Below are 11,926 nucleotides of genomic sequence, written 5' to 3'. Positions count from 1 at the left end.
TACAGTGTAATGATGGTGACAACTGCTTCATGGTAAAACCTGAAGAGCTACTCCTGCGAACTGGAGAGGAACAGGGAATTGTTGTTACTTTTACTGCCCAGAGCAACAGAAAATATAAAGAGTGGTATGTCACTTTTTATTTTGCTTTAACCCTGTGGCAAAATGCATGATCGCATGTGAGTTGGAATTTCCAGTATTGACGCACAATGTTTCTTTGTTCTCTCAGTCTGTTGACAATCTTCGTACTGCCCAGTGGGCCACAATATGAGGTTGTCCTGAAAGGAGAGGTGGTCCAGGGGAATTCTGGGAATGTGACATCTGCTCAAGTCTTTGTGCCAAATGGTGAAGTGCCACCAATCCTCTCCAACAAGCAGTTCATGGCCTGGGGAGGAGTCACTCTAGGCAGAGCTGTGTAAGCCCGCCAGCAACATGCACATTCGCCAACAAAAATATCTACAGATTCGGTTTGTTTTAATTTGAAACATCATGTTTATGTTGCAGGCAGCAGAAGCTAATACTGAGAAACAACTCCCCCACTACATCACAGCAGCTACGAATACTTATCAGAGGTCAGGACCAGGACTGCTTTCAGGTTAGTTGCATTAAATGTGCAGACATGCCAACATTTTGCATATGAACCCCTGTATTTTAGCATCGGAGTAGTCTGCTACAAGTTATTGCACACAAATACACAAAAAAGAGTATAACCAATACACAATAAAAATGGCAATTGAAATTTGGTAATGATTATTCGAACGTGATTTTAAAAATACGTTCAAAGAAGAATTTTTGTTTTTCTTATCTTCAGTTGCAGAGTTCTTTTGGCCCTGATGAGCATTTGACTCGTAGCAGAGAGCTATTAATTAAACCCAAAGAGGACGTGGCAGTTCACCTTCTTTTCGCTCCCACTCGTGTTGCTTCCATGCTGGCCAAGCTTGAGATTAAACAGTCTGCTGTCCGACCCTCTCAACCTGGAGTTAAATTCACTGTAAGTATACTCTTGATATTTTACTCGGAATATCATTTGATCTGTTGTTCTCTTGTCAGTTTGTTCATCAAATCTTATTATTGCAGATATTTGGGTGGAAATTTTAAATCTAAATATGTAATGCACGCTGTAATGGCTTGAAAATAAAATACAATGAGGAATGCATTGGGGAAAGTACCAAAAGTACCAGTACAATGGAGTATGGTACTTGGGACCATATCATCTACTTACTCTACTCTCATATTTCTCTGGTTCAGTACTGGCTGCAAAATATTGTCACTCATAAGCAGCAAGGCTTTTTGGTAACTGAATTTGTTACTATAATATATGAGGCCAAAAAATGTGATGCATCCAACTGACAGCTATGAATTCAAATATTTTTGGCTTTTCAGAGAAACTCTCGGCACACCATTTTTTCCCCTATATTGGATACTGCTACTTTAATTTGTAACTGGAAAAATACTTTTTTTTCTGCCTTTTTAAGATCCCTCTGTCTGGTTATGGAGGCACAAGTAATGTGATTTTGGAGGAATTAAGGAAACGTTCTGATGGTTATGTGGCCACACTGAGCGGCATTCAGAAAGGCAGAGTCAGCAAACTTTGTGTGTGCGTGCGAAACACAGGCTCCAGAGCTGCATTTATTCGAGCTGTCCCATACAGTGACCTGGAGAAGCGCACAGTCATGGACTCTGCCGTTATCAGCCTGTCACCATCACAGTTTATACTGAAAGAAAGGACGCAAGAGGTGAGTTGATTTTGCAAAAGTTTTGTTTTTTCATGTGTGATTGGAGATTAGTTAACAACTGTACTTGTATCTGAAAGACGGTTTTCCATTCGCAAAAATGGATTATATTAATTTGGTGTTCCAGATAATGCAATACTATCATATGACCAATTTGCATGACATGAAGAATTTTCATGCAGTGTTTGAAGAAGGATTTTATTCTTTGTAGTTGATTTAAGTTGTGTTGAGAGGTAGTCAGTTTGCATTATACTACTCTATTTTCAGGTGATTACAGTGGTGATGAAGGCATCGTGTAGGGAGCAGGCTCTCTGCCAGACACACACTGCTCTCCTTGCCACCATCTGCCTCTTCTGTGGAGATGAGGTCTCTCGCCAGCAATTCAGGAAGTCAGTAACAGTTTTGTTCGAACTTTCTTTTGTGTCTAATCAGCCTCAAGAGTTTGTTTCTCTGATTGGATGTCTGAGGAATGTTGATCTCTCTCAGGTTACTACGCATCAAGCCTGATGTAGGCAAAAAAGTGCTGTCTGAAAACAGCTTACTAAAGAGCATCTCCTTTGATGAGCCTTTCCTTGGTGAGGAATTGATTCAGGAAGGTAAGACCTCTTGTGCATAGACTTTTATTTTCTACTAAATGACATTCCAAGTTGCATTAACATCCTTTTTTCACAATGCACGATGACCAACTAAATAATGAATCCTGTATTTTTATTCCCAGCCTGTGACCTCCCCCAGAGGCCGAATGAGGCTCAAGTTTTCTATGGAAACATGAGTAAGGTTATCCTGTCACTACTGGGTACAGTGGAAACCGCTGCTTTAGCAGCGAGTGATCATATTGAGTTTGTCAGAGCCTTACAGCACCATGCCATGGATTCAGATAGGTACTATTTTTAAAGCGTTACCATTTTCTCTTGAGAAAGTCTGTAGGTAGAAAATAATTACAACAATAGGCAATGAATGTTGCAGGTGGTACTTGCATTAAGACATAATGATGTGCCATGGGGGGGGGGTTTATCATACTTGTTACTTATATCTGAATTGTTGGTGAGAGGCCTCATCTCCAAAAGAGGCAGATGGTGGTGAGGACAGCAGCATGTGTCTAGTGAAAATTGTCATTAAGAGTTCAAATGTAGGGGCTCTTGTAGTGCAACAGGAGACTGTTCTCATGAAATACCCATATGTTCCCTGTAAATCACAGCAACATGAGCTAGTTGTGAACTCATGTTTATGGAAGAGGGTAGATAGGGGTTTGGGTAGGGAGGTGTAAAATACTCATATACTCAAATACTATAGCAGCAATATTCTGTTTCCCTTTAGTGGTCTGGGGACTTCAGAGCGTCACTTCAGTAATGTTTCCCTGGACGTTCTTCCAGTAAAAGGGCCACCGCTGTGTGCGTCAGAACCTGCGCTCAAACGGACTGAGTCTTCTGTGGACAACACCTGGAGTGTCCAGCCTGAACAGCTGGTCCTCAGTGCACCCACCATCAGTGAGTTCAAACACTCCCTCCAGGCTTCACACACATTGTACTACCGATTACAGTACAGCAGGTTAACTCTGTGTATGTACAGTATATGACAGTAATGTTTGTGTACATCAAGTGATGTGTAAAGTGACCATGTAATTTGGCTTACTTTCAACGGGAATGCAGTTAAAAGACGGCAGACTAAAAATACCACATTAAGAAATTTCATGAGATATTTCTTGTACCTTTTTTATGTAGTTATGATGCTGTTAATTTCAACTTTACCCTTGCCTCCCGTCTTAGAGTTTGCGGTTACTGAAGTGTCTTAATTTGTGTTTGACTATAGCTGGTGTAGCTGATACCAAGCATGTGCGGATCCTGAACTGTTCAGATCGTGAACTGAGATTTGAGCTCTCCTGGCCTGCCCACTGCCTGACCATCACTCCTCAACATGGCATCATTGAGCCCCAGTATGACTTGTGCACTCACACACATGCTTGTATATGTATGGTTGTATAGAGTCCTTATTATATAATTTTCCTCTCTGTACAGGAGCAACTTGCAAATATTAATTAGCCCAAACCCCTCATTGGCAACCAAAACTTCTATGCTTCCATGGAGTGGCCAGATATATGTCCAATGTGACAATCAGCAGAAGGTATTAAGACATTGTAAACTGTGCATTTTGTCTATAGAAAGTCAGCATGGTCAATCCCGGTATTAATTTTTACTAAGCTTCATATGATAAATCTAAAATTCTAGACTGTTAAATTTAATGTGTACTGCTACTGTCTAGTTTATCAGAGTGCAGATCCGTCAGGACCTGGCTATGGACATCTCTGCTGCTGGCTCGTCCTCGGACCACTCCCTCTGCCCCCTGCCACCCCAGGCGGAAACCCCTGTTGGCTCAGGTCTCAAAGCCCAGTGCAGCAGCCCTCAGACTAGCGTGGAAATTAAGAACCGCACAGTGGTCTTTCCCTCCACCTGCTCTGGAGAGTCCTCAGGTAACAGATGATAACCAGCAACTACTTCCAGTTCCAAAATTAGCATAACCTCTTATGCACATCATATACGATTGATGTGAGATCATACTTGTATTAAGTTTTTTTAAAAAAAATTAAAAACCTTACCATTTGTGCTGTCTCACCTTCAGGTTCCTGGTTTATCTGGTAGTGGTTTTAGTTTCACCGTCAGTGGTAGTGGGTTTTAGACATACAGGGTGTGTCTAAAAGTTTCCTTCCATGTTAGTTGTGCCTGTGGATGCTCATGGATGTCCGCTCCTCGGTTGGTCCGCAACACTTCCAGTCTTTTTGGATCTATTAATAATTTTAAAGGGTCGTATGTGGTGTGCTTGTCATGTTTCCTGTTAAAGTCCATCACAACCTTGCAACAACTTTCCGATCCAGCCATGAGAATGATTTCAATGCATTCTTCCTTTGTCAAAGGCATTCTGGAAAAAGAAAACTAATATAAAATAAGTATGAAAAACTGTGGAAGATATTTTTCTAAAGATTGTTAATTTCCCCCACGTATGGAGACGTTTGGGATACCCTGTAGTTTAGGGCAGAGGTATTAGATGTGAGCACAGAATCTGTGTGGATTTGGAGGAATACATAGGATCATTGTTTTATTGAAAGACCTAGTGCTGAACTGGATGGTGCTGCCAAACCTGTGTTTTCACAGATTCTCTTAAGCCATATGTCTTTATCATGACTGAGACAAAATATCTGGAGACTGAAGAAGCTCTTGTTTAGTTTTGTAGCTATGAATGTTTTTCTTTGTTTTTTTTCCCCCCCTTGAAATGTACAGAGTGGGGAAATTTTGCTTCTGAACAAGTTTTTCTTATTTTCAGAGTATTCTGTGGAGGTGGAGAACCATGGGGAAGAAGTTAGGTGGTACCTTTCATCTTTTGCACCTCCATATGTCAAGGTATTTTTATCCCATCTTTGAGCCTTGGAATCACTTTATACATTCTGTGAATATTGTTTTTTAATATAAAATAAAGTTTAAAAAAAAATTACAAAACTTTTGTGTGACCTTTAGGGTGTAGATGGAAGTGGAGATGTTTATCGGGCCACGTATACAGCATTCAGATGCGAGAGAATGTCTGGGATGCTTGGGGTCAAAGAAAAGATGCAGGTGAGACAATAAAGGAGATTTCTTTCCATCCGTAACATTTAGGGACACCTTGCTTGATTTTCATACTGAAAGATACTGTCAAATCTTGGTGTGCTATGCCTATTCATTTAATCAGTTACAACAGGCAGGTTCATTAATTGCTGATTTATTTGGTTTTGTTTTTCAGGTGCCGTTTACATTTCTCCCGCGGGACGGGGGGGACTATGCTCAGTTTTGGGATCTTGAGTGTCACCCAGTGACCAAACCACAGCAAAAGAGCCGCATCCGGTTTCAGCTCTGTGGCATGGTGAGGTTCTCATACGTGATTTAATGAAATAACGTGTAAATAATGCTTGACATTACTTCTCATATAGCTGTTTTGAGAGTGAGACAGAATTGTAGCACAGTGGCAAACTTGAGTATTGAATGGAATTGTTTGGTTTTGCAGGGCATAAGAGCAGGCGCAGGGACAAGCCGTAAAGAAGACTGCACTCTAGTACGGACAGACGTCAATGTGAAGAGCAGGACGAGAGTGGAGTCTGCAGGCTCGAAGACAGGGTAAGATGTGTACTGTACTGGTTTCTGAGGGAGGGAAAGTTTGACTTGTATATTTATGTGTGAGCATCCAGAAAGGAGATGTGAATGTTTTCCTAAAGATAAAAAGTATGTAGTACAGCAACATGTTTTGTGTATAAGGCTTTCTTTCAGAAAAGATTTTCATTGGCTTATTAGCTACGTCATGTTTTCCTCGTTCCCATTCAGTACGGAGCCCTCCAGGAGAGGAGTGTACGCCCCTCAGAGTCTCTACACGTTCCCTGCCACACGTGTGGGTGAGGTCAGCACATTGAAGGTCAACTTTCGAAACAACTCTTGTGATACACATGAGGTGAGTGTTCACAGAAAGCTTTAGGAATTTCGCAACCTTTAACAGACTAGTACTGCATCTCGAGTCTTTCTAACATTGGAATAAAAACTGGACTTTTTAACAGCACAGTTTGTGCTTGATTAATTGAATATTAAGGCTTAGCTGTACCAGAGTTTCCGTTAAGAAGTTTTAGAGCCCAGCAACACGTCCAGCAGTGATTTAAGTTTACTGGACAAACTGGAAAAAATTTCAGTGTTTATTTTGGATTGTGCATAGTATATGCGATTGTGGCGGCAGGGGTGTGGTCGTAGCATGAGTTTACTTGTGCATGTCTGTGCTTTCAAAGCCTCCCATAACAAGAGTGAAGGCGAACCAGATGCATGTCAGCATTTTCATGTCGTTGAATGAGTCCACTGAAAATCAAAAGTGAAAATAGAGAGGATTAAAAAAAAAAAACATTTCGAGTTCTCCTCAGCCTCCCGCTTCCTCATTCCTGACCCAAACCAGATATGTTAGTGATAATAATAATAATAATAATAATAATAACAGCAGCAAAACAATCAAATGAAAGAAAAGTTTTTCTTTTCCACACTGTTAAAATAAATCATAATTGTAGAATTGGCGTCAGTGACCTATACAAGGTCTTACAAGGACCTATACAAGACCTATAAAAGGTCTTAGTGACCTTTTCCTACTGAAGGCAGGTACATAAGGCTTTTTTCATGCGAGCAAATCAGAGTATACTTTACAGGAAAAATGTGAAAAAACTAATTTTGCACAGACCTTATTTAGGTGCGTAATTGTGAATGTACTTTGTGTAACGTCTGCTTCGTGTTAATATTTGTACGGGACATTGTGCCTGACCGTTTTTTTTGGACGTTTTGAATTTTTAACGGTCAAAAAACGGTATTTACCGGCTAACGGAAACTCTGAGCTGTACATATGCATATATCACACTTGCGTGTATGTAGTTATGTTTAAAGAAACTGTCCCACTAATTAATTTGACCCCATTATTGATCATCATTGCATGGGAGTTTGTTGCCTTCCAGTAGAATCTGGGAGAATATTATTTTACTGTAAATGTTGCATGTCATTGATGTTGAGCTTCTCTAATTGACTTACAGCTAAGATTTTTAAGTCCTTCAGAGCCTTTCTACATCAAGCATTCCAAATATTCTTTAAGGTGAGTTAATTAGTATTGTACAGAAACAATCAGTCTATTTATCTCTGTATCTGTCTCTCTCTCCCTCTGTCTTTGTCTGACTCTGCACCTGTCTTTTTTTTATGTTCTTCTGCCTCTTTCTCTCTTCTCACACAGTTCTATACACTGTTCTATGTGTGGAAAAATTGAAAGGGCCTTAATTTAATAACAGAGTGTAATTTATTAATTTTTTTTATTTGAACAACTGTCTCACTTCCTGCTGCACATCCCTGCTGTGAGACCTATTAATGTTTAACTGCAGGTATATGCATGAGTGCATGTAGTACTTCATGCATGCATACACTGACAATCGTGCATACTTGTGTGTTCATTGCTTGCTGTGAAGTTTCTTTTATCTTGGAACATGATGGCTGGCAAATATTGCACAGCAAATGTTTTCATTAGATTATTTATAAATATAAATATTGGTATCCATATTGATGAAAACCTGTGATGTGATATAGGTGACCATGTTGTGTATTTAATCACTGTAAAATTGTCATTCCATCCATGCTTGTAAATTTCATTTGCTGCTTAATCATTGTGCTTACTTTGCATGTTCCCAAGTGTTGAGAGAATCTGACATCTCTTCCTTTTTCACCAGGACACAGCATTATATCAACCTTCCTGTGCAGTTCAAACCGACTGCTATAGGCCAGTTCACCAGCTTGCTGCTTGTTCAGACAGACACAGACGTTAAGCTTGCCATAGAGCTCTCTGGTGAAGCTTTACCGTAACAGTCACAAACATTGATTGCTTATTTAAGTATTCTGTTCATTTCCTCTCCACTTGGTTAGTGTGAGGCAAAAAGTGGGTAAGTGGATGTGTAGTGATGTACCTTTTGAGGAAAGTGGGGCTTTTTTTCAATTCAGTCTAGACATTAAATATAGAATAAGCTTTAATATTGCACTAACCCATAATCCAGTATGCCTAAGGGGAAGCCATTAGCATTAATTAGGTCACTGGTTTTATCCATGCTATGTGATTCAGTACCATTTCTTGCCTTGATGAGGAACATTTGAACAGTACATCTTATTTTATATTAGTAACACTTGTAAATTTGAATGTTGTGTGGTATTTGTTACTTACAAACCATACATCACTAATACAGAATAACCTGTCTAAAATTGGGAACTCAAAACTTAAATTTGTTGAACATTTTGTACAACACCCTGTAAATGTATTATTTATTTTAAAATTCAAAATAAAGATTGATTCATGTTGGAGATTTATTTATTTTTATAACTTCTGAGATTTACACATTATGAACTGGACAGTTATCATATTTAACAGCTCATTCAAATGGTTATTTACAAGATATAATCTCGTCCTGATTAAGAGTACATGTGAGTGTAGTTACACGTAGTTGTATTTTATTTGGAATACTTGAACACTATTTGCCAATAGACATTCATCAGGAATTAAACAGAACTAACTGTTACATTAACACATCACACCAAGTTATTCGTCTGCAAGTGGTAACTTAATGGTTAAACATGTGATAGCACAATAGTACTATAACTACTTAATAAGTGAACTGTCATTAACAGAAATACAGCTTAAGAATGAAAAACTTGTCTTAGTGCAATTATGTCTTCCCTGTGCATATATTTTAACTAATTAATTAATTTGCTTGGTTGGTAGGTAAAGCATGGCAGAGAGTGCGAACAATATTCATTAACATCCACAAAAGACCATGTTAATTTTATTACAGGTCTCCATTACCAAACATAAAGCAAGGTTCTTAAACTTCAGTGCTCTGACAAAATTAACTGGCCTTTTAATATTGAGCACTTGCACGGAGTTCTCTAGTCAGATAAAAGTGTAAACTGAATAGAGCTGAGTTTGTGTATCTTTAAACCTCTTGTTTAATGAGTAGGGTGAGTAGACACAAGGGTAGACTCAGTAGCCATGTGCACAGCTGAATGGTTGTTGCAGTGTTGAAGTTGCACAGGTGACTGCTACAGCATGCAACTTCATTTCCATTTCCGCTTGCATCAAGTGAGGCAGTGCCTGCAGCCCCTGCACATGTTCTCAAACTGGAACACTGCTTCACGATCACTTTCACTTCACCTACACAGAGAGGAAATTAAGTTAGCCATGATTTTCACTGTTGGCTAATTTGTGCTTTTGTATCTTTATACTTCAGTAACTTGTACTTCTTGATTTGAAGACCGTTATCAGCTGCAGTAAATCTGCAATTATTGTACAAAGTCGTGTACAGTGCCATGAAAAAGTATTGGCCCTTTCCTGATTTCCTTTATTGCATAGTTGTCACACTACAGGTGCATCTCAAAAAATTAATATCCTGGAAAAGTTGCTTTTTTTTGCTAATTTAATTCAAAAAGTGGAACTTACTTTTTTGAGATACTGGATTTTTGACTTCCATGAGCTGTGAGCCATAATCATCAAGATTACAACAAAAAAAGGCTTGAAATATTTCACTTTGTGTAATGAACATAGAATAAGAGTTTCACTTTTTTAATTAAATTGGGGGGGGGGACTTTTCCACGATATTCAAATTTTGAGATGCACCTGTATAAATGGTTTCAGATCCTCATACAAAATGTAAGATAAGGAGAACAAAATATACAGGAAATATATATAGGAAACAAAACCATTTTTAAATGATTTCACTGATTGAAGGGAAAAGGTGGTAAAAGTAATTGCCCCCTAAACCTAACTGGTTGTGCCATCTTTAACAGCAACAACTACAACTTCTGATAATTGTACAGGAGTTTTGACAGAATTGCTTTCATTCCGCCACATTAGAGGCTTTTGTGCATCAACTCCATGTTTAAGGTCCAGTCACAGCATCTCAATGCAATTCAAGTCAGGACTTTGACTAGGCAACTCCAAAGCCTTAATTTTTTTGTTTGTTTGTTTCATCCCCACATCACCATACTACTACCACCACCATGTTTGACTTTAGGTATAATGTTTTAATTGTGGAATGTTGTGTTGGCTTTATGCCAGATGTAACGGGATCAATGTCTTCCCAAAAGTTCCACTTGCGACTCATCAGGCCACAGAACATTATCCCAGAAGCCTTCAAAAGGGGGAAGGGGGGGTCAGCAAGGTGTTTTTGACAAATGTCAGATGAGACAAATGTCATATGACATTTGTCTCCCATGGAAACCACTTTTGCCCTGTGTCTTTAATTGTGGAATGTTTAGATTAGGTTTAGATAGTCACCAATCCTGGGTGTGTGTAGTCCAACTGAACCCAATTTTTATTTAAATTTGGTTAATTCGTCAATTGCATAAGTAAGGGGGTAATTATTTTTTTCAGTCATGGGTAGCTGGTGTTTGATTATTTAAATATATGGTTCATTTAAAAACTTTTGTTTACTCAGGTTAAAGCTCTAAAACAAAAGTGTGACATGCTAAAATAAAAGAAATCGGGAAGGAGACTAACACTTTCATGGCATTGTAGTTTCTTTGGTAATTTAGACACAGTGTATGATTTCCTAGTTACTGTTACTTTAGACAGCTCTTACCCAGTATGTCCACAGTGGTCATGCAGGTATCAAGAGGAGCCCGACACTCCTCTGCATTTCTGTTGCAGTACTCATTAGATGGAGTGGAACTGCACACATAACACTTCAGAGAATATACTGTAATATACAAGAAAATAGGTAGAATATTACAGGAATCTTTTCATGTATCACCTTAAGCTCACTTGGGGGGGGGGGGGGAAATACGTCATTTAGACTTATAAACTTACTGATATAGAATTTCAAACATTTTGCACATTTTAGAAATGTTTTCCGAAAAACAAGCGAGTGGCCCTAGCAGATTTAATACAGACTATAGTAAAGTTATTAGGTGGACACAAACATCAGCATAGCCTTTTCTCTGTGACAATGTCTGGATAAATTGACCTTTTTTTTTTTAAATGATAAGATTTTCACATAAATACATTCTCAGAAATCAGAACAAAAGCATTGTATTTATTACTGGGGCTAAATTCAAAAGTTAGAATCACTTTCACGAAATCTTTGATATTAACAAAGTTGAATGGAACTAAGTACTTTTTCAGTAAATGAAAATTCAGTACCTGAGTGTATAGTTAGGAAGAAAACCAGCAGTCCAGAAAGGTTCTCCATGCTTCTCGACCAACATCTGCATGTGATTGCTTATCAGACAGTAAAGGACTTTCTCCCTTCAGAGACCCACCCAACAGCTGTTTTATCTAATTTTCCTGAATGGCATGAGCTATCCCAGCTAGGACCCCCTCATGATTTTGACCCTTTGGCACAACAACACAATAGCATTCTTACAGAACAACTGTAGCTGGTTATTATAGTGCACACAGAGGGTATTGTGTATACAGACGTCAGTGCAGACTGCTCAGATCCCTGGTCTATGACTACCACATTCAGTAAGAAAATTCACTAGAGACACATTAACATTTCTATTTACTCACAGGCAGACTCTTCGACATCAAACACAAACTAGTCTAACTAGAAAAAGAGTTCAAACTACAGATATCCATCACTATTTGGCTAATCTATGCTTATGTGATCCAAGATCAGGTCTGGAATG

The 11,926-nt window shown here is 38.8% G+C and overlaps 2 protein-coding genes across 3 annotated transcripts in view; one reads left to right on the top strand and one right to left on the bottom strand.

Moving 5' to 3' along the window:
• The window catches only part of cep192 (centrosomal protein 192), a 29,936-nt gene extending 21,331 nt beyond the window's left edge, over positions 1–8,605 (top strand). For both annotated transcript variants that reach the window (XM_053630904.1, XM_053630896.1), the window contains 19 exons: positions 6–124; positions 227–412; positions 502–592; positions 809–988; positions 1,473–1,733; positions 1,998–2,119; positions 2,217–2,326; positions 2,449–2,611; positions 3,048–3,217; positions 3,540–3,663; positions 3,746–3,851; positions 3,990–4,197; positions 5,046–5,122; positions 5,237–5,332; positions 5,499–5,618; positions 5,760–5,869; positions 6,074–6,197; positions 7,303–7,361; positions 7,984–8,605. In XM_053630904.1, coding sequence (XP_053486879.1) covers positions 6–124; positions 227–412; positions 502–592; positions 809–988; positions 1,473–1,733; positions 1,998–2,119; positions 2,217–2,326; positions 2,449–2,611; positions 3,048–3,217; positions 3,540–3,663; positions 3,746–3,851; positions 3,990–4,197; positions 5,046–5,122; positions 5,237–5,332; positions 5,499–5,618; positions 5,760–5,869; positions 6,074–6,197; positions 7,303–7,361; positions 7,984–8,116 — 2,559 coding nt within the window. In that variant the 3' untranslated portion in view covers positions 8,117–8,605. The remainder of the gene's footprint in view (positions 1–5; positions 125–226; positions 413–501; positions 593–808; positions 989–1,472; positions 1,734–1,997; positions 2,120–2,216; positions 2,327–2,448; positions 2,612–3,047; positions 3,218–3,539; positions 3,664–3,745; positions 3,852–3,989; positions 4,198–5,045; positions 5,123–5,236; positions 5,333–5,498; positions 5,619–5,759; positions 5,870–6,073; positions 6,198–7,302; positions 7,362–7,983) is intronic.
• A 99-nt stretch (positions 8,606–8,704) lies between these two features.
• Positions 8,705–11,510, bottom strand: LOC128611426 (ly6/PLAUR domain-containing protein 6). The gene is made up of 3 exons (XM_053630928.1): positions 11,439–11,510; positions 10,879–10,995; positions 8,705–9,452 (listed from the first exon to the last, which is right to left on the bottom strand). Exons 1-3 carry the CDS (start codon positions 11,485–11,487, stop codon positions 9,235–9,237), a joined length of 384 nt encoding a protein of 127 aa, XP_053486903.1. The 5' UTR covers positions 11,488–11,510; the 3' UTR covers positions 8,705–9,234.
• Positions 11,511–11,926: the final 416 nt, after the last annotated feature.

Source organism: Ictalurus furcatus, chromosome 1 (assembly GCF_023375685.1).
Source record: "Ictalurus furcatus strain D&B chromosome 1, Billie_1.0, whole genome shotgun sequence".
Taxonomy (NCBI): Eukaryota; Metazoa; Chordata; class Actinopteri; order Siluriformes; family Ictaluridae; genus Ictalurus; species Ictalurus furcatus.
This window is presented reverse-complemented; position numbering and strand designations above follow the sequence as displayed.

What these genes read in the sequence shown, in the direction of transcription:
- LOC128611426 (XM_053630928.1), bottom strand. Translation starts at nt 11,487, where the DNA reads ATGGAGAACCTTTCTGGACTGCTGGTTTTCTTCCTAACTATACACTCA. An exon ending in CTTCCTAACTATACACTCAG is followed by an intron (nt 10,996 to 11,438) that starts GTACTGAATTTT and finishes TGTATATTACAG; the next exon opens with TATATTCTCTGAAGTGTTAT. An exon ending in GACCACTGTGGACATACTGG is followed by an intron (nt 9,453 to 10,878) that starts GTAAGAGCTGTC and finishes CTCTCTGTGTAG; the next exon opens with GTGAAGTGAAAGTGATCGTG.